This window comes from Grosmannia clavigera, assembly GCF_000143105.1.
Source record: "Grosmannia clavigera kw1407 unplaced genomic scaffold GCSC_156, whole genome shotgun sequence".
NCBI classification, from domain to species: Eukaryota; Fungi; Ascomycota; class Sordariomycetes; order Ophiostomatales; family Ophiostomataceae; genus Leptographium; species Leptographium clavigerum.
Window position 1 is genome coordinate 648,614 of NW_014040784.1, and position 20,928 is coordinate 669,541.

General features: G+C 54.5%; 7 protein-coding genes across 7 annotated transcripts; 5 read left to right on the forward strand and 2 right to left on the reverse strand.

Annotated features, from left to right (window-relative positions):
• Window positions 1-794: 794 nt before the first annotated feature.
• On the forward strand, window positions 795-2,895 carry CMQ_2095 (major facilitator superfamily transporter monocarboxylate; the record flags this gene model as incomplete). The annotated part of the gene is made up of 2 exons (XM_014316053.1): window positions 795-933; window positions 1,277-2,895. The coding sequence occupies 2 exons, from the start codon at window positions 795-797 to the stop codon at window positions 2,893-2,895; spliced, it is 1,758 nt and encodes a 585-aa protein (XP_014171528.1).
• Window positions 2,896-3,503: 608 nt separating this feature from the next.
• Window positions 3,504-5,235, forward strand: CMQ_2233 (uncharacterized protein; the record flags this gene model as incomplete). Its single annotated transcript, XM_014316191.1, has 4 exons — window positions 3,504-3,623; window positions 3,695-3,772; window positions 3,840-4,688; window positions 4,738-5,235. 4 exons carry the CDS (start codon window positions 3,504-3,506, stop codon window positions 5,233-5,235), a joined length of 1,545 nt encoding a protein of 514 aa, XP_014171666.1.
• A 465-nt stretch (window positions 5,236-5,700) lies between these two features.
• CMQ_2452 (uncharacterized protein) lies at window positions 5,701-6,131 on the forward strand (the record flags this gene model as incomplete). Its single annotated transcript, XM_014316410.1, has 2 exons — window positions 5,701-6,019; window positions 6,079-6,131. The coding sequence occupies 2 exons, from the start codon at window positions 5,701-5,703 to the stop codon at window positions 6,129-6,131; spliced, it is 372 nt and encodes a 123-aa protein (XP_014171885.1).
• Window positions 6,132-7,475: 1,344 nt separating this feature from the next.
• CMQ_2200 (uncharacterized protein) lies at window positions 7,476-9,375 on the forward strand (the record flags this gene model as incomplete). The annotated part of the gene is made up of 7 exons (XM_014316158.1): window positions 7,476-7,535; window positions 7,860-7,970; window positions 8,185-8,514; window positions 8,573-8,939; window positions 9,005-9,122; window positions 9,182-9,227; window positions 9,298-9,375. 7 exons carry the CDS (start codon window positions 7,476-7,478, stop codon window positions 9,373-9,375), a joined length of 1,110 nt encoding a protein of 369 aa, XP_014171633.1.
• Window positions 9,376-10,201: 826 nt separating this feature from the next.
• On the reverse strand, window positions 10,202-11,336 carry CMQ_2103 (uncharacterized protein; the record flags this gene model as incomplete). Its single annotated transcript, XM_014316061.1, has 2 exons — window positions 10,202-10,266; window positions 10,328-11,336. 2 exons carry the CDS (start codon window positions 11,334-11,336, stop codon window positions 10,202-10,204), a joined length of 1,074 nt encoding a protein of 357 aa, XP_014171536.1.
• Window positions 11,337-12,236: 900 nt separating this feature from the next.
• On the reverse strand, window positions 12,237-12,899 carry CMQ_2399 (uncharacterized protein; the record flags this gene model as incomplete). The annotated part of the gene is made up of 1 exon (XM_014316357.1): window positions 12,237-12,899. One exon carries the CDS (start codon window positions 12,897-12,899, stop codon window positions 12,237-12,239), a length of 663 nt encoding a protein of 220 aa, XP_014171832.1.
• A 2,446-nt stretch (window positions 12,900-15,345) lies between these two features.
• Window positions 15,346-20,807, forward strand: CMQ_2228 (major facilitator superfamily transporter; the record flags this gene model as incomplete). Its single annotated transcript, XM_014316186.1, has 5 exons — window positions 15,346-15,950; window positions 16,004-17,002; window positions 18,695-18,944; window positions 19,028-19,487; window positions 19,636-20,807. 5 exons carry the CDS (start codon window positions 15,346-15,348, stop codon window positions 20,805-20,807), a joined length of 3,486 nt encoding a protein of 1,161 aa, XP_014171661.1.
• Between the last annotated feature and the right edge of the window lie 121 nt (window positions 20,808-20,928).

Consider the following 20,928-nt stretch of genomic DNA (forward strand, 5'->3'; position numbering starts at 1 on the left):
GTACAGACTATGTCGTATAGTGGACGCATGCACTAAAAGCACGCAAGTTACGGAGTAGCGACCGGCGCCGTCTTTTTGCCTCTGCTGCAGGGGCGTAGGCATTCATTCGTACTTTGCCTACGCACTCTTCTTGCGCAGCGCCACCGGCCCTGCGTATTTTGCTAGGCCAGTCAGGAGACTTTGGACATTCGGGGCGGTCGCGTGTGCGTATTGGTCGCTGGGAAAGGAGCACGCGTCTGCCAGCACGATCGTCCTATCGTATGGCGCGCTATAAGATTGGCCTGCTCTCGTATTTACTTGTGCACAGCGCCCAAGAACGGCAGCGACGGCGATGTGACGCTGTCACTGGGAGCAGCTTCCTCTGTGCGCCACGCCCATTCAGGCAACTGCCTGCCAGGCCGTCGGGCCAGCTGCAGCGTCCTCACTCAGCAGGTGTGCGCATGTCTGCAGCAGGCAGTGGCGGTTGAAGATGGAGTGTGAAGATTGGAACGAGGGAGAGATGGCCAGTGTCCAGTGTGGGTCGCGCCTTCTGGAACGTCCCCAACAAAGTCTAGCGAGAGACGGACCCCTGCATCTGCATCTTGCTACGGAGTACACATCACCATCCCGTTCCACTATTGCAGTCCACCTGTTCCAGGGCCAGGCCTCGCTGCCTCCCTTTTGCCTCTCCACCCACCGCCTCCTTGCTGCAGCGCCAATACTCTGTACCGATCCTCTCTTGCCCCCTCTCCATTTATGCTTTATTTGGGGGCCGTCTATTTTTGCTCTCGCTCGCACTGCCGTCTCAGGTCAAAATGGCTGACGAGGCTTTCTGTCCTCTGACCAGAGGCGACAGAGACAAGCCGCGCCAAATCGGTTTCATCGCCAAGCGGCCGGTGCCAATCGCCGTCCCCCAGATTCATGCCAAGCGACCGGCAGCGACGGATAGGCACGGTGGGTGACAGGTGGCAGGACGACTCTCTCTGGCGGCTCGCCCAACAATCCTCATGCCTTACGAGTACGAGTACGGAGTGTGCAGTAGAGCGACAATCCCTAACTTCCGCCCTTGCCGCCCTTCATTCCTCATTCGCCAGCCTTTTTTTTTGCACAGCCTCGATTGTCCGAAGAGAGATGGGGGCCCCCTCTTTTTACATAGTACGGACTTGACGGCCGGGGTCGACGAACCGGTTTCGTGGTCCTCCTTGGACAGTGTCAGAAAGTAGGTGTGTGTGTGCGGTTGACCAACAGCCACCAACCAGAATCTATCTTACGTACGATAACGGCTCGTCGGAAACAGTCCGGCAAAACGAAGAGGCCCTGGAATGCGGTTCTGCCTCAATTGTCATCCTCTCTCTTTTCCACCACCCACCCCTACAAGGTATCGAGAAGATGGAACCGCTCGCCGCCGACGCTGTCTCGCTCTCCACTCTTGGCACCCGACGGACCAGGGCCGGCGTGCTTAGCTCAGACCCCGCCGTTTGGGCCCGTGCTCTTCCGGCAGACGAGGGGAACAGCAACGACGACGACGATGACGATGACGGCAGTTTCCACTCGACGCCGCCACTCCCGCCCGTGCCACGGACCAAGCAGGCTGCCGTGTTGGCGGCCGCCTTTGTGGCCATCTCGCTCACCATTGGCTACAACCAGAGCTACGGCGTGTTCCAGGAGTACTACCTCTCGGAGAAGCAGGACATTCTGCTCGCCGACTCCTCCCCGCAGACGGCCCTGTTGGCCTTTGTCGGCACGCTTGGCGCCGGACTCACCTGGGCCGGCAGCATCTTTGTCAACCCGCTGCTTTCACGTATCGATCACGACGCCTATGTCCGCCAGCAGCAGGGGACGGGCTCGCAGACCAGCCGACAGTCCTTGTCATCTCGACTGGTCACCGTCGTCGGAGTCGGCTTGATGGCAGGCGGGTTTCTGCTAGCCAGCTTTGTATCGCGTGTGTGGCAGCTGCTGCTGACCCAAGGACTGTTGTATGGCATTGGCAGCTCCATGCTCTACTTTCCGCTGCTCGGACCAGCTCCCGAGTATTTTAGCCAGCACCGTGGCACTGCCATGGGTCTGATGCTTGCGGGCGGCGGCATGGGCAGCATCATCCTGAGCCCGGTTCTGCGGGTCCTGCTATCGGGGGTGGGAGGCCGCTGGACACTGCGCATCGTCGCGGCAGCTTATCTGGTGGTGGGTATGCCGGTTGCCTGGTCGGTGCCACGCTCACGCTTTCCGGTGGTGGCGACGGCCGACGGCAACGGACAGCAGCGAGCTCTGCGGCGACGGACTCACGTTTCGGCCACGCTTCTGGCTACACCGACGTTTCTGCTGTCGGCTGCGACCGCCCTCTGCCAGTCGGCCGGTGCACAGCTGCCGCTGACCTTCATTCCCAGTTACAGCGTGGCCCTGGGGCTGACGGCCGGCACCGGCGCCACGCTGCTGTCGGTGGCCAACATGATCAATGCTGTCGCTCGTGTGGCTACAGGCTATGCGGGCGATCGGTTCGGCCGTCTCAACGTGCTGGCCGCCAGCCTGTCGGGCTCGGCTGTGGCCGTGGGCGCGCTCTGGGGGATGAGCGTGCGGTCATCGGCATCGGCAGAGCAGGAACAGGCCTCGCAGCTCTGGATCGCCTTTATCGTGCTGTACTCTGTGGCCGCTGGTGGCTACTACGCCCTGTTCCCGGCTACGATTGCTGACGTCTTTGGCATCCGCAGCTACGCGTCCGTCAACGGGTTCATCTACTTTGTTCGTGGCTGCGGCACGATGGTGGGCAGCCCTATTGGGGGTGTTCTGCTGGGCAGCGGCAGCAAGGACTACGCCGACATGGTCGCGTGGGATGGCGCTTTGCTGGTCAGCTCGGCCCTGTTCATGGGCGGGGTGCGCTGGGCAGACGCAGTGCGCCGGGGTTGGGCCTGGAGGGCGTGACTCCGTAGTACTCAGCCTGGTATCGATACCGGTAGTTGTACTCTGCAGCTGTCTGGAACGAGAGCAAGTATTGGAAGAACGCCATCGAGACAGATATGCGCCCCTGCTCGTTCTCGTACGAGGTGTAGAGTAAATCACAGTCTCTGATTGGTCACTTGCTCTTCACGTGTTCCGGGTTGCGTAAGGCCCGACTGCCGTCAATGCCTGCGTCTTCTCCACTTTGGTTGGACGCGTCCTCTACTCCGTCTGTCCCACAGCATCTCCTTTTCCCATTAGGTAGCTGCGACCGCAGTGCGTGTTTGTGTCCTTTCGGAGTGTACGAAATCCCATTGCTGGAGTGGACACCATTCAAGCACAGCTCGTAAGATCCGGTCTTCTGGTGGTTCGAGTCGTCCGATCACTCTTTTCCTTTCTCTTTTCTTCCCCAGACTTTATTTTCGCAATCACGAGTCCGGCCGTGTCTTTTTCGTGCCAGCGCTGCCGTTGTGGTCGACCTTCCGACCGATCCGAGACGCTGCCATCGAGCAAGCGACGAGACGACGACGCGCACTCGGACGACTGCCATTCGAGCTGCTGCATCCTGACCTGACCGAGCAATGGCTCCGCGAATGCTGACGTTGCCGGCGGCAGCCGCCGTGGCCGTGGTAGCCCTAGCGATGCCGGCAGCCGCTCACGACCACCAGGCGAACGTGATACCAGAGGGACAGACGACGACGCAAGAGCCGATTGTAGGTGGCAGCCAGCAGGAGGCAGCTGAGGACGTTTGTCTGTTTCTGTGGCCGTGCTGATAGAGGGACAGGATGCGACGCTGTGGGTGCATATCCTGCTGATGACATTTGTCTGGGGGATCATGTTTCCGGTCGGCATGGTTTTAGGGGTATGTTTTTTTTTTTTTTGCCTCGCTTCGCTCGTTTGTTCGCTTGTTCGCTTGTTGACGTTTGCAGATCATCAAGAGCCGCTGGCACGTGCCGCTGCAGGTGTTCAACACGGCCCTGGCCGTGCTCGGCTGGGTGCTGGGGCACATGCACAAGGGGCGGCAGTTTGTGGGCAACAACGTGCACGGCAAGTTTACGACGACGCTGGCGCTGCTGCTGGCGGTGCAGATAGTGGTAGGCGTGTATCTGCGGCTGCACCTGGAGCGGGGTCTGCACGGGCGTCTGATCCGGCCGGCGGCGAAGCTGGTGCACGGCGTCGTCGGCAAAGCCTTTCCGGTCGTGGCCTGGGTGCAGATGGTCTTTGGCTTCATCACGGCGCTGGGCTTCTGCCAGGGCGACCACGTGGGCCAGTGCGCGGCACACTTTATCATGGGCGGTGCCTTTGTGGCGTACGGCATCCTGCTGACGCTCCTGCTGGTCGTCGGCCAGGTCTGGCTGCGCCGTTCCGGCCGCTCGCCCGAATTCTTTGACAGCGCCGTGATCGCGGCCTGGGGCTGCGTCAACACCTTTACGGAGCACCACTGGGGCACCGCCTGGGTCAAGAACGACTGGCAGCACACCACGATGGGCATCATCTGGTGGAGCGCCGGGCTCGCCGGCATCTGGCTCAGCCGCACCCGCGACGGCCGTCCCCAACGCAACTTCGTGCCCGGCTTCGTCCTCTTCCTCACCGGTTGGGCCATGTCGTCCCACCCGCAGGAGCTCATGATCAGCGCCGCCACCCACGCCATGTTTGGCTACTCGCTCATGGCCTGCGGCGTCACCCGCATCATCGAGGTCGCGTTCCTGCTGCGCGACCGCAACAGCATTTCGGCCGACGGCATCGAGATCAACAGCTTCCAATACATATCCGTCTTTGTACGTACTTCCTCTTTCTTTCCTATTTAACCATGTGCTCATACTACAGCTCCTCTACGCTTCCGGCTTCCTCTTTATGGGCGCCACCGAGGAACAGATGCTGCTCGTGTCGACGTCCGGCCTCGACCACGTCGCCTACATCCTGATCCTCTACAGCGTCGCCTTTCTGCTCTTCCTCTTCGTCCACCTGCTCATCTCCCTATACGACCGCACCGTCAACGCCGACCTGTTGGCCGCTAAGCAGCGCCAGTACCGTGCCGAGCTGGAGGCCGCCGACAACGACATCTCTGCCGTCGGTGCTGTTTCCGGCACTGCTGCCGGCACCATCCGCATCAACGGCAACAGTCGCGGCCCGGCCGATAGTCGGCAGGTGCGTGACGCCGAGGAGTTTGAGCTGGGCGACCTGGAGAGTGAAGAGGAGGACGACGCCCTTTTGGCAAACGAAGACGAGGAACAGTCGTCCCGGCGGAAACTGCTCAAGCAGGAGAGCGACGACGATGTCACGCTGGTCCAGCCCAACGGCCATGCCACCAACGGACATGCATAGGCACAGAAGCAGGACTGACGGGTTTTTCTTTTTGTTCTTTCTCTTGTCCATACTTTTGCAGACTCTCGTTTCCGGGGCTTTCCAGGGTTCATTGAACGCTTGTATTTTTGTTCGTCTTGGGTGCAGCCCGTATAATTATCGGGGATCTAGGTTTCGCAGGAGTTTTCTGGGTTTATCATGCGGTTGGCGGCCAAGCCTCTTCGACCTTCCATAGAACAAAATTGAGAGTTGACGATACGAAGCGAGGCAATGTGGCTTAGTCAGCGCATGATACGGAGCAAACCTTCCTTCTGTGGATGTCATTTATCGGCGATAAGCCCTTTTTCCTTTTTTTTTTTTTTTTCCTTTGTAGGCTAGAACATCGTTTTCACCTGCGAACCTCTCCGCCTTTCAGCACAGCATCTCCCGTCCTCCACAGTCCTCCACAGTCCTCCACCTCCACACGCACGACCACCAGGACCCGCGATGCCGTCTGTCAAGAACCCGAACAAGCCATCGCGCAACCGGATGGCGGCACGCGCGGCACATCAGCGAAAGCAGCAGCAGAAGCGGTCGGCGGCCGGCAAGCTGTCGAGTGGCAATGCGCAGATGGACACGACGCGCGGTGCGCGCGCGGGGTTGATGCCGACGAGCGGCCCGCGGGCGCCGCTGAGCGCGAAGAAGCAGAAGAAGGTGATCCAGCGGATGACGCTGGCGCTGCAGCGGCGGATGGCCGTGGAGGGTGCCGACGCCGTCTTGGGTCCGCTGCAAGACAAAGGCGGCGATGCGGTCGTCGAGATGACGGGTACGTCGGGATGGGCGTCTAAATAGTCCGGTCACTGCTAACGTGCTGTGTCGGCATAGATGCGCCAGTAGCAGACGAGGCCGTGGCGGCTGCCGTGGAGACGTCTTCCTAGAGTCGGTGGAAGATGGAGCCGGAAAAAGCGTTCCCGGATCGGAGACAGAGAACGAAAGGCAGGCTTTCTTGCCTCGACCGATCAGAGACGACAGGGTGCCGCAAGCCGGAGACACGAATGGGGCGGTTGTGACTGATCATAGCCCATAAGCCGTACATGGCCTGACATTGGGCTGGCTTGCATACACGCTCTGGGCATTGTCGAGACGCCGGAAACAAGTACTGAAGTGTGCATCCACACGACAGCGGCGTGCCCGATGTAGGGGAGACGTCGGGACGGCAACATGCATCCCCTGTCGCATCGTTGGGTGGCATAGCTCCAAACCGTTCGCTTTGTCTTTTCTAGTGCCGATTGTGTGCCGCCTATCGGGAACGCTTAGATGGAAAAGGAGATACAAAGTACGTTGCATCTACGACGTACGAGTACGGTACGGTACTCTGTACACCTGTTGTGCGCAGATCCGGGAGCCGGGAGTAGAATGGCAGATTGCTCGCATCGACCCCTGGCAAGAACTAAAATTACCAGCTGGCAGGCTCTCCCAATGCTCATTTCCGCGATGCTGTCCTCGGAATATCGGCCCGGCCTTCCCAGCCGCTAATCTTGCCGCCAGGAGAACGGCGACTCCCGTCGTGCCAGCCGCATCTGTGCTCTGCAAAGCCGCCGTGACTTGCCAGATGCTACATCACATACATAGTACAGAGCTGGGAGCCCCGTAGGGCTGGGCGCGGCCTGGCGACAGGACAGCTGAAGGGTGATACATAGTATGGGCTTGCAGTCATGCAACCGAAAGCACCCGCGAGCTAACCCTGCAGAGCTTAAGATGCCGACCAGTCGCTCCCAGGCTTTTCGGCACGCGCCTATCAGATGCTGGCAGACGTGCCGCGTGTTTCCTTGTCCCGTACATAGTACGAGCGCACATGTCCGCCCTTTTGCTTCGGCGTCTCCCCGGCCTGTCTTTGCCCTTTCTCTGTCGTTTTTTTTTCTAGCCCGCGACACGATTTGGCAGTTCGTCCCTTTTGTTTTTGCGCTGCCTGCTGCCTGCTCGTATCCGGTCTCGTCCGCCGGTAGCATTCGGGCTAGCCTGGAAAAAAGGGCGGCTGCGCCTGTGCGCAGATTAAAGCAAGATGCGGTCAGTTGTGCATAAGGCCATCCTTGCCAACACAGCGCAACACGCCGCATCGGAGGCCGGACAGGCTCGCTTGCCCTTCCTCAGCATCCTACTTGCCTGTAGATCAACCCCTGAACAGCATAGCGGCACGGAGCACTCCCTCCCGCAAAAGGGGGCTTCCCCCAAAATAGAGCTCGTAATATGGCCTAACCGAACTCGGCGCCCAGTCCGGGGAAATGGAGAGCAGGGGCGTCAGTGAGTTCAAGGGCTCAGAACTGCACCAAGCACGCGTACACGTATGTGCACAAGGCAACTCTAGCCCACCTCTGCCCTTTTTTTTCCTGCTCCTCGTGCGTTGGCACGTTAATCCAGTGACCGCTCCCCTCACCGCATTCTCATAAGCAGCTTGGTGGTCGCATTTTCTGCCTGGTCAAGTGCGAGAAAGCGCAAAATAAGGAAAGAAAGAGGGAAAAAGGGAAAAAGGGAAAAAGGGAAAAAGGAAAACAAGGGAAAAAAAGAAAAATGGCAGAAGCAACAGGCGATAGGCAGAAACTAGGAACGGATGGCGGATAGACAGAAAAAGAAAAGAGGGAAGAAGCAATAAGATGAAAATGAAACAGAACCCCGGCACGCACTCGTACCTCGTCCGGGATGCGGTAGCCTGTGCCTCAAATCCTTGTTGCCGGCCCGGCACTGTGGTTCTCCTCGGGCTATTCCTTGTCACTTACATGGTACGTTTGCATGGAGCTTGGGCTCCCATGCTCGCTGAAATATTATGTACGGGTTGTATGACAGCTATAAGCTCGCCTGCCGTCCTTGCTGCTCGTTCCGTTGCTTGCTGCTCTTTGAGTCGTCTGGCAAATATCTGCTTTCTGCTTGCCCCGGGTCTCGAGATGCTTCTTGTCTGGCCAATCCTACGCGACATAGTGCTGTATTGCGCCCCAGTATGCTTTCAAGTCGCCCGTCAATAGCGACAACCACCATCGTTCTCCAGTTCTCCAGCCTTCCGACCCGAGCTTTCAACTCCAGCTTCGCCCTTATCGCCCTCGCCTCTGGTGGTACATACACACCACCTGGCGGGCTCTATCACTCCGCTCCGTTATGTCGTCCGGTGCTGCCTCGACCGACACCAGCAGCAGTCGGGGCGCCTATGTCCACAAAGCAATCTGGGTGCTGGCAGCCTTGGCTACCACCTTCTTGGGCCTTCGCATCTATTGCAAGTTCCGCCGCCGACGAGGCTTGTGGTGGGACGACTATTTCTTGCTTCTGTCGTGGGTGGGTGATTCGCCAGCTTCCTTCCTTCCCCACTGTTGCGGTCCTGACGGTTCTGTAGATACTGCTCCTGGTGGGTGCCATAACCACTACCATAGCGGCACACAACGGCTTCGGCCACCACCATGATACAATCGGCTCGGAAACCTCCAAGCTGTTACGCATCCTCGGCCTGGTCTCCGTCTTCTCTTCCTTCACCTCGGCCGTGGCAAGCAAGACCTCCTTCGCCGTCACCCTCATCCGCCTCTCAGACGGGTGGCTTAGGCGTCTTGAGTGGGCCATCGTCATCTCGTTGAATTTGCTTCTGCCACTCTGCGCCTATTGCATCTTCGGCTTCTGCACTCCGACTGCCAAAATCTGGAAGCCATACATCGAAGGCAAATGCAGGTCCATGCATGTGGCAGTCGTCATCGGTATCGTCTTTGGCTGTGCGTTGATGATGCCAATCCATTCACCCTTCTCTATTTCAGACCTGTTTCTGACTCTATGACAGCGTACATGGCCTTTTGCGATATTGTGCTCGCGCTGCTCCCGTGGGGAATCTTGATGCGCTTTCGGATGTACCGCCGAGAGAAAATCAGCATTGCAATAGCAATGAGCATGGGAGTCTTGTGAGTCCCATTTGCATCTCGAATCGGAATATGCCAAATGCTAACATGCTCTTTCCCAGTGCCTGTGCCACTGCCGTCGTCATGTGCACCAAAATGCCTCTTTTGGTGAGCTCCGACTTTACGTGTAAGCCCATCTTTCGCTGTGATGCATTTGTTCCAAGCTGACACTGTGCAGTTGAAGGTGTGCCCCTTGTCATCTGGGGCTTCGCCGCGAGTGCCGTATCCATTATGGCTGCCTCTGTACCTGCCATAAGGGCTTTGGCCGACGACGTCTTCGGTCCACGGATACGTTACCGCATGTTCCGTTCTCTGGTTATCTCGCATGCAAGAAAATCCCCAGCCGGCAACGGAACAACGCTTGTCACAAACTCCACTCCGGTTTCACCGCCAACATGCAATAGCAGGCGAGGCAACCGAGGCGATGGACGCTTCCATCCCCAATCAAATCTGTCCTCGGCAGTTGTCACTGCTGTCGAACCGACCGACCCAGCCGAATTAGCAAACGGCCATCCAGTCGAAGCCACTGCGCAGGACGCATGCCATCGATTACAAGAGGTAGTATGAGACGACATGGAAAAAGGAGTTTAGAGTCTTGAGGGCCGCCATCGGTAATGAGTGGCGTAATTTTGCATGGGAAAAAAGGGGAAAGCATATGGACCGGTTCAATGACCGAGCACGCAATTGTTTCTTTGCATCGGTGTGGCATACTTTGGCGTCTGGGGTGATAACAAGCGATACAGGATTGGGTCATGAGACGGGCGTTTAGGACTGGATACGAAAAATAACCGGGGGAAACAGGTCAGAGCTCCAAAGGCCTCGAACATTGTTTGCTGTTACAGTATAATGCATTAATCTATTATCTAATTCCTATCAGTACTGCTTCCCAACTGGGAATCGAAATCGCCAAGTCGTGTCGATGTCGTGCCTGCTGTTTGTGGAAGTAGCCGGACTTGAACTTTGCTGGTTGAGAACGCGCAGTGCGAATCGGTCCTTCTTCAAGCGGTGACTCCCCTCCCAAAAAGGGGGAGATCAGTGCATGCTAAAAATGTTTACTGGAGCTACATCTGCCTGTCCGTCATTCAAAAATCCTCGATAATGTCAGATATCCAACTCCTGACCATTTCTGCCACCTCTTCTCCATGGCCTGTCGCCGAACATTAGACAAAAACGACCGAGCGGCGTGGGTGCAGATGGAGGATACATACGAAGACAAAATGCGTGTGGCAGCCCCTTTTCATCCATTACGATCTGTGCTCTGCCCCTTTTATGCAGCGGCTCGTCACGCAAAGCATGTTCTGCGCGGCGGGCAATGAACCGATCTCGATACTCGTTGGCAACCCAGTGGTCGTTCTGGCCGAACAAAATGACAAACTTGGGCGTCGGCTGCTTTTCTGTGTCTCTCCCCGTGCCGCTGTCTTGGGCCAGCTCCCACACCTCGTCTGCCCACTCATCCTCGCCAATGTTTACCAGCTCGTCGCCTCCCAGATACAGTGCCTGTCGGACACCGCCATAGCTGCTGAGGAACCGGGTGGTGACGCTGGCTGCATGAGGCGGAAATTGGAGGACGCTTCCCACGATCCAGCCCAGCGCCCATGTCGGCCAGCATGCGAGAAATCTCTCTGCCAGCCACGGTGCGCATGGACCAAGGAGCGGTGTGTTCAGCAGCCGCTCCAAATTTCGGCCGCTCGGCGATTTCGCTAGATGGGTCAGAGTGGCAAACAACAGAAAGCCGGCACGCAGCCGGAGATGCGAGACGCCCGTGGCTGCAGAAGTCGTAGGCTGCTTCATCAGCTCTTGGTGCCGACGAAACACCTCGAGCGCGATGTAGCTCCCGACAGAGTGGCCAGAAAGGAACACCTCGTCGAACGGCTCGCCATGTCGTGGCCCGTGGTTGGTGTCAATCCGGGCGGCCGCTATGGCGTCCATGGCTGCCTGGATCTGCGTGTCCAGATCAAATGGACGGAGGCCGTACGAGCCGCTGCCATCGTCGCCATTGTCACCATCATCAAACCCGAGCAGATTTCGGCCCAGGATGGTGAACCGGATGCTACTCTTGTCCTCAATCTCGTCGAGAAGACCTCGCAGGGCCGAGAGGAAGGTTGCATAATACTCAATGAAGCCCGGGTTTCCGGGAATCAAGTAGAACAAACAGTGCTTCACAGCAGTCTCACCGCTGTCCTTGCGTGACGACGGATACGAAAGCCAGACAGGCATTGCTCAATATTGCAGTAGCAGCAGGCTGTCGGTGAGTTGATTAGTGCTAGTTACGTTGATTGTGATAAGTCAACAAGACAAGCCGCGCACACTCGCTTTTCTTCGACAAGCCTTATGCTGGGGCCGTCCAAAGTGGGGTCCTAACTGGCCGAGGTTCCCGCAACGCAATTCTCCCCAGCGAATGGCTGCACAGGACTGGGAACGGTAATATTACGTGCGAAGACGCGAAAGAGCCGAGTGAGATGGAGAAGTTTCCAACCTGGCGGTGAAGAAATGAACGATGTAGGATGTTCAAGCAGGTTCAACCCATGCAAAGAAAAATTCCTTGATTCTCTTGCCTGTATATGAAAAGAGTGAAAATGAGGGACACAGCTGATGTTCGGTAGGCAATACCGTAGGCAGCTTTAATCTCGACAGGGCACAGCCAACCAGCATAGCTAGAACCATTGGATCGTGAAGCACGGCATACAAGGGAGCCCCAGGACCTACAAGGCTAGGACTGCTACTATCACGGGAAGATCTACGATTTCACGTCGACAGATCGTCCAATAGCCGTCCAGTCTAACTTTGGGCAGAAATCAGCCGCGACGACCCACTGAAACTGGTACGGAACATTCTTGCGGAGCAGGACACTTGACCACGGAAGAGACGCCTTTATGTCGGCATTAGCATTGATGTATGTCTTGTATGACACTGCTGCAGATAACATGACACTGCACTTTTATCTGACCAATTCGATGTCTCACTGCTCCCTCCATTCTTTCCATCCCAACGATCATACTGTCTCCCACAAGCCCTAGCATCATCAATGTACGACATCTGATGGAGACCACAAGTGCATGTGCCGGGTTCAGTGAAAGTCCTGGAGCCACTCTTCTACAACAGCGTTGTATCAACCGCCTAAAACGGCACACTGCGCATCAACGCAGCCAACATGTCGAAGCGGCGTTTTCGGGCCTCTTCGGCTCGATAGCCTGATGCTATCTTTCCTTCTCTCAGTATCACTTTCCGTCCTAGGCCTCCAAGTTCGCGCTTCACGCGCTCATCTGAACCGCAATTACGCGTGTAGAGCACTATCGATTCCAGAGATGGAATGCCCCCCCAGTAAGCGTCAACAAATTTCATCGTGTTGATGGTGAAGTCGTCTTCTCGTTCATGCACCGCCATCTTCCAGCCAACGGCGTTGTATAGCGACGTCGTGATCGTGCGCAGACTGGTGCAGTTGCTCTTTAGTTTATTGATCAGATTGACGCTGTCATCATTGAGGACGAGAGCGCCAGAAGTCCAGTTGTCAAATTCTGGGAACTCAATGATGATGTGCTGGATTAGACCTGCATTTTTGCTGCCCATATTGTCGAGGAAGCAAGCAACTTGGCCGGGATACAAGTTCAGCAAATGGAACTGATTCTGGTTGTAAAAGATCGAGCTGGCTTCGTGGCGGATGGCCCTGTTCGTGAAGAGAAGCCCCGGCAAGAGCTCTCGTATGGGCTCTTGATAAACCAGTACCAGCTCATATATCTTGTTTCTGAGCTCGCCGGGTAAGCACATGAAGTTAAACGACATGTCGACGGTTGGCTACAGATTATTGCATTAGTCGGCGAGTCAGTAAGCCTTTCTCGGTTTATGACATTACAGACAATATCTTCAAGGAGGTGAACAATGGTGGCTTCTTATATTGATGAAATAATGTGCAATGGGATCAAAATTCAAAGGCTATCGATTTTGGTTTTTTCTTGTTTTGTTGTTGTCGAGCCTCGATTTATTTTTGACGGCTAGATTTTTTTATAAAAGCGAGAAAGGCAGAGCACGAGCAGCAAAATAAAATCCTGTCTCAGCATATTCTCGGTCAAATACCCCAGGTCGATTCATTGAATACCTTCGCCCCAGCTCTTTCCTAGATCTTTCGGGAGAGAAGTCTGCCGTAAAAAGCCTGTTTTATACGGTCGATCGCTATGAGGTTGGGATCAAAGACAGACCAAAGACTTTAGTGTTTCTTGCAAGAGAAGCACTGCAATCTGATGATTGGTTTCGGTTGCTAAAATTCAGACCTAAAATAGTATGAGTTCATTTTCATACCCAAATCAGTCCAATATTCGCCATAAGCCTCACGCAATCATCAGACCTTTCTTAATTAAAGCGTTCTTGAAAGGTGTACCAACGATGCTTCAGAGTGCTGAAAAGCATGATTGTGAGAAAAGAAGAATCCGCACTTCGTGCATTATGACTTTGCAGACATCAGGCGGCAGTTGCTTGAGGCCGGAGAGAGCGTTGCTCACGATTTCCCTGTGTCCACCAAACGCTCCAGCGTGATGCTATCTGTCGACCGGACTACCGGCTGCATAAGGGACTACTATCTGCCAGGCAGGAAAACTCTCTAAACGATGACATCAATGATATACGGCAAGATTCAACTCGGTCGAGATGTCAAAATCGTTGAAGGCGATCAAGACCTTTTACTCAGAAGTCCGGCGTCCAGCAGAGCATTCTTTCCCGGGTGCCCGTGTTGGCCCTTTTCTTCCATACGCACATGAGCAAATTGGAGCATCTGAATAACCTCCATGGAAACTTGACATGTGTGCTAGGTACTCCGTACAGGGTCAAGACATTCCGTACAATAAACGACTCGATCAAGGGAATGAACAAAAATTACAGCCTACAATTTTTCTGCTATTGGTGCACGTCGTAAGTCGCATGAGTACCTGCACAGCCACTGAACGTGTGCTGAAATTAATGAACAACCATTCGTCAACGGGGAAAGACAAAGGCTTTGCAATGGCTTGGATTCTGCCCAATGCAACGCCCCGTTAGGCTTTTTGGGCAGGCAGAATCCACTCTGCATCATATGATAGCCGACTCCCCATTTAAGCCCGTTATGTCAATTCATATTTGCGCGTTGTAGACATCTTCCTTGATGCAATTTTGTTTTCACCTGTATGGCTATTGTATATTGAACGATAATATGGATCCGGGGACGTGTTTAGCCATCATCAGTTTTGCAATCCAACTGACAGAAGGTCTCTACGGATACTACGAGCTATGGAAAGATGGAGACAAGGACGTACTCGAAACACAAAGAACGCTCCTCTGGTTGAACACCATTTTCGCGCAACTCGATATCATTCTTAGAAAGCCTAACCTTCAGGCTGCAGTCGTCTGCATCACACAAAATTCCATGCAGGCATGTGAGAGTCATTTAAACAAGTTACAGGCTATATTGAACAAAGTTCAGAGAGAGGGAGACGTTTCAAAAATACGCGAGAAATTACGGATAGTAGGAAGACGAGCGCTCTACATATTCCACGCCGATGAGATCAAACGACTCAAGGCTATCATAGATGCTTGTAGAGATTATTTGATGCTATCTGTTTCCGTCTTGAATTTGTGAGTGTGAAACTAATGCATCCTTATTTGATCTTCTGTCTTTGACACAAATCGACAGGAACACCTCGACTACCAGCTTAGATGACCTAAGATGTTTAAGTAGCGAGTTGTGCTTCCAGAGGGAAGCAGCTGATGAATATTCAAGACAAAGGGCTATTCAAGAGAAAAGTAAGCACTGGAGACTTGATATCGCCAGTGCTATTCAGCACATGCTAATTATGACGGTGGACTGAAGTGGAGTACACAGAGAAGAAGAAATTGGCCACACTGCGCTGGCTAGATGCGAGAAATGTCTTGCCCATGCAGGCGTCAACATACGAGCAACGTTTACGCGGCACTGGCCAGTGGTTCCTAAAGGGATTCGCCTACGAACGATGGCTTCAATCCAAGAATCCATACTTGTGGATAATGGGAGATGGTAGGAGACCCGAGAAGCCACTGGTAACTCTTATTTACTGACACAACACATTACGGAATGATAGTTGGCTGTGGGAAAACTGTACTCTGGTATGCAAGAGTTGAGCAGCCTCCCAAAACGCCAAGATACATGAGACTGACGAGTACAAGTTCGTTGATAATCGACCATCTTCGGGAGCAAATCAGAAGCACCCCAAAGACCGCAGACAATATGGTATACTTTTACTTTGGATTCGACGATTTCATGTGCCAGAATCTCTCAACGTTCCTAAAATCAGCGTTGGAACAGCTTTGTTATCGAGAGAAAGTACTCGCACTGGTTGAGGCCTTGCACCAGCAGTATTGCCCCGGGCCACCATCACTGCAAGCGCTAAAGACTCGATTTTTTACGGCAATCGAGCTTCTCTGCGCCGGAGAAGAAGAACCAGACTCCACAGACTCTACAGTCTCTATAGGCTCTACAGAGCCTCTTGAAGAGACTGTAGTGTCTGGTGCCACCTACCTCGTCTTGGACGGCATTGATGAAATACCGTATGGTCCTGAATGTGAAATGGTTATCCAGTTCCTCAGCCAATTGGCTGCTCACCAGCACCGTCGACTACATATTCTCGTATTCAGCAGGCCTGAATGGGATATCGAAACAAGCGTTGTACTCAGCTCCTCTTGGACGGCTTTGAGAATTACTTCTGCAGACATCGAACCTGACGTGAAAACCTACGTCGTAAATCAGATTGGACTTAATCATAAGCTAAGAAAGCAGCCTGAACATGTCAAGGACGACATCGTCAAAAAGTTGGTGTATGGTTCTGGTGGAATGTAAGGCAAAGCTCCTTTTACCAAAGGTCGAACAGTATTAACTTGTCTTATAGGTTCCGGTGGACCGCACTCCAAATGCAGGAGTTGAATTCGAGACGAATTATGCGCAGAAAGGAAAGTACGTCCATCCTATCATCTCTCCCGATTGATCTGGATTCTACATACGAACGAATACTGGCCAAGGTTGATTCAAACTTTGTGGATGAAGCTGCTGCCGCACTTCGGTGGCTTGTCTCTGCAAGTCGCCCTCTATTTGTGGAAGAGCTGGCTGAAGCCTGCATCATCCGGGTTGAGGACCCCTGTCCGTTTGACCGTGAGAATCGACTTAGTCCGTTGGACATTCTCGATCTTCTCCCTGGCCTCATCAAAGTAGAGCCAGCACCTGATCCATCCATAGACCTACGGCTCCGATTTCACACAGTCAGCCTAGCACATTTCTCAGTGAAGGAGTACCTTCTCGGTCAGCGCATCTGTTCAGGTCCTTTGAAAATATTCGGCGTCGATGCAAAGCTGGCTCACAGCTACATAGCCCGCTGCTGTCTGGCCTACATTTCGTGCTGCAATGACGTTGTGTTGTCGCTTAAGATTGATGATCCGGCTGATTCACTGAGACCATACGCCTTTTCAGAGTGGACACATCATGCATCAATGACACCACAGGATCTTCTCCGTGACGTTTCGGCTCAGGCATTGGAAGTCTTTCGAAATCCGGAGACATGTCTCACCATGAACGCCATCACCAACCTAGTTCAGCGGACAAAAAGTGGCGGCTTCAGATCACAGCTCTCCATTCCTTTCAATTCGTACAAGACAACAGACTGGCCGCGATATTACATGCTGCTGTATGCTATCAGGCTGCAGAATTTAACCATGGTGAAGCTTCTTCTCGAGCAGGGCCTGGACCTCAGCAGCAATGCTAGAACCGACGACTTTCTTGTACTGGCCTTAGATTCACAACAACTTGATATTGCCGAGTTACTTCTGGACAATGGCTACGAGCCGGGAAGATCCGAGCTGCTCCTGGGAATGACACACGCAACACCTCACATTTTGTCTATTATTTTAAATCATGAACCACCTCTGAGCCTACATGACATTCTGAGAGCGCTCTACCTTGCAGTTGAGAGTTCTCACGATCAGCAAGCCGATTTGCTGTTTGAGCATACAATGCCAAAATGTGTTAAAAATTACCGTAAACAGTCTGGCTCAAACAGGCAGCTCACAGGCTGGTTCAGTAGCCTCTTTGAAGTTTCTAGTGACTTTGATTCTCCTGCCTTGGCAAGATTCTTACGAAGCCGGGTTTCGGCCAAGATGCGCAAACCGATAGACGCCAGGAACACGTTTCTGGAGGCATCAATACAATCTAGGAACAGGAAAGCAGTGCCGAGCTTGCAATTCAAAATTGGTACGAATCATTCGCCCTCGTACAGTCGAGCAGAAGGCACGTTCTTAACCTAAGAGCCACAATTTCACAACGCCTATTATATTTGGGACTTCTGCAGAAGGTCCCCATGCAGGCAGTCTGCCAACCCCGAACATGCTCCGTAAGATTGAGCACAGTACATGGCAGCCGACTGCAGGACACCGTGATACAAAGCTACGTGTTTTCTTTCGAATTTCGACTAAAGAGCTCAAAAATAGATTAAGCCAGTGTCGTTTCTTGTCTACGCGTGAAAGCGATCTCAGCTTGTTAGCCACTTAGTCGATAGGACGGCCGAGTTTCTATTCTTACGTTAGCCTCGGAACAGTTACGAAAGTACATGTTTATGGGCATGGACGGCGTATCACATACATGCTGATGGAATTACTGAAACGTGAATGGCCATGTCGATTTCAAGAATATGGTGCGATTCAGGTGAGCGCTATACATGCAGCCGGTTATGATGAATTGCAGCTCAGCTAATATTGTTCATTCGCAGTATTGCTCGGGTTGCTCTTCGCTACGCTACTATGGACTTATGTTTTAAAGCCGCGCCTTCCGACTATTGCTTTCATGATACGCTCACATTCCACAGTCCTGTGGTTCCAGAGCTCATGAGAAACCCAGGATCTAGAAAAGTGGCATTAACCAACACGCCTCGTCTTTTTTGCAAGGATACCAAAGAAAGCTGCGGATATCAAAGTGCGTTCTTTTTGCAGAGTGTACCGAAAGTATGGAAATTCTGAGGTAATATATGGCTTTAGAAAGGGCTAGCCGGTCGACCCAGTTCCAAGTATATTTCTATGCTTACAGCATGGGTGTATCATATAGGACGAGTGATCGATCAGACGGATGGAGATGGAGAAGCATAGGATCCTCAAAACGTTTTATAGCTATGATTTATGTATGCTGAAACTATAAGAGACCTTGCATCGCTTCCTGTGATAGAAGTTTAGTCTACTACCACGTGATGAAGATACTACGTTGGCGGCGGTCGGAGCTATGTCGTGAGCACTCGGAGACCGCCTTAGTCATCCAGTCTAATCATCACACTAACCGCATCTCCGGCGTCGGGTCAGTTTAGCGCCGGATTTGTAGCCTGGCGGAACTAACTGAGCGCCGGGCAAGGCAAACGGGGCAAAATACTGCCAAACGCAAGCCAATGACCAGCACAAGGATGACGTTCATCTAAAGCCCTGTGATTATAAAGGACGGTCATCCCATATGTATTTGGATCACATACAAGAGGCGCAACGGCCGAAGACGACGGATTCCACTTTCCGAAGACACAAGCAATACGTTCAGAGTCTAAACCAATTGTTAGGACCGCCTTTGTCGACTTGATATTCTGGTTCCTCAACATGTCTACCACAGCTACAGATGGTGGGGCTAAGCAGCTTCCACTAGGGGCTGTAGACGATGCGACGATGGCGACAATCACAGACGACGAGAAGGCGCTGAACGGCCGCGGCAACCCATCGGCAGACGCAGCAGCACCGGCTGGAAATGGACCATCAAATGTTCAGCCACCCCGATCGACGATACAGATTTTTCTGCTTATGACGGCGGCGTGTGTAAGTTTGTTATGCAACCCTCTACTCTGTCACCGTGGCTCTGCTTTCTTGACAGCCCCCATAGTCCTCTGCTGACATCATAGATGTCCGTCTTCTTGGCGGCCCTCGACATGACCATCATCACGACGGCACTGCCAACGATCGCCGAGCACTTTGGCTCATCGGCTGGCTTCGCCTGGGTCGGCTCGGCCTTTATGTTGGCGGCGGCGGCCAGCACGGCGAACTGGGGCAAGTTCAGCGACGTGTGGGGCCGCAAGCCGGTGTTGCTGGCGGCGTCGGCCGTCTTCTTTCTGGGCTGCGCTCTCTGTGGTGCGGCCACGAGCCTGGCCATGCTGATTGCCGGACGTGCCGTGCAGGGCGTCGGGGCCGGCGGGCTGCTGACGCTGGTCAACATCATCATCGGCGACATCTTCTCGGCGCGCGAGCGCGGCAAGTACTACGGCATGATCGGGATGGTGTGGGCGACGGCGAGCGCGTTGGGGCCGATCGTGGGTGGCGCACTGACGAACAACGTGTCGTGGCGGTGGTGTTTCTATATCAACTGTGAGTGACGATGTGTCTGGAGTGCAGTTTGTTCCTTCCATTTTGGGGTGCTCTCGGTGCTCTTTCCTTTTTTTTTTTTTCGTATTGGCATCTACATCTTCCGCTCCTCTACCACTTGTCCCCTTGTCCACTTCTACTCACTCCTCAGTGCCCATCTCCGGAACGGCCTTTTTCATCATCCTCTTCACGCTGCACCTGCCGACGCCGCACACGCCGCTGCTGGCCGGGCTGCGCTCGATCGACTGGCTCGGCAGTCTGCTGATCACGGGCGGCACGCTGATGCTGCTGATGGGTCTGCAATACGGCGGCAACGCGTATCCATGGCGATCGGTGACGGTGATCTGTCTGATCGTCTTTGGTGTCGTGACGCTGGTGCTGTTTGGGCTGGTCGAGCATCGGCTGGCCGTGTACCCGCTGCTGCCGACGCACCTGTTTGCGAGCCGGTCCAACGTGGCGGTGCTGTGCGTCTGTCTGTTTCACGGGCTGGCCTTTACACAGGCCATCTACTTCTTGCCGACTTACTTCCAGGCAGTGCTGGGCGCCACGCCGCTGCTCTCGGGCGTCTATCTGCTGCCGGTCTGCCTGCCGGTCTCGCTGTGCGCTGCCGGCAGCGGTATCTACCTCAAGCGCACCGGCCGGTTTCGTGATCCGATCATCTTGGGACTTTTGCTGGCCGTCTTGGGCTCAGGCCTGCTTCTGAATCTGCCACGCGGCCGCAATGTGCCCTCGACCTCGTCGGCTTGGGCCCGCATCGTCATCTACCAGGGCATCACTGGCGCCGGCATCGGGCTCAACTTCCAGCCGCCCCTTGTCGCCCTGCAGAGCAACGTGCCACCGCAGAACAACGCCAGTGCTACTGCGTTTTTCTCTCTCACCCGCAATATGGCCTCGGCCATTGCTGTCGTCGCCGCCAGCGCTGCTTTTGCCAACCGCATGACTGCCCAGCGTCCTGCCATCCTCGCTGCTGCCGCCGGCAATGCCTCCCTCGCCGACATGCTCTCCGGCGATGCTGCCCAGGCAAACTTGCTCCTCGTCGATCGCCTTCCCCCAGACCTCCGTTCCGTCGTCCGTGCGGCCATGTACGACGCCGTCCGTCCTGTCTGGATCCAGACGACCTGCTTCGCTGCCGCCGGCCTCATCGCCTGCCTCTTCATTCACGCCAAGCCGCTCCAGAGCGTCCACGAGACCGTCAACACCGGCATCGAAGGCGAAAAGGAACGTCGTCGCATCGCCCTCGAACAACGCGCTCACAGAAAGGCTACCCGTGGAGAGCCACAGGTCCGCGGGAATGGCCCTGCAAAGGAAGCCGCCGAGGTTTGAGCCTCTTCTGCGCATCGCTTTACTAGCAGTCTTGGGGCGTCACTCTGGGTTTTCGTCATGTAAAGCAATATGCTCCGTGTTTGTACATTATCCTCTCTTCTCGTGCTTTTTATACCCTTTG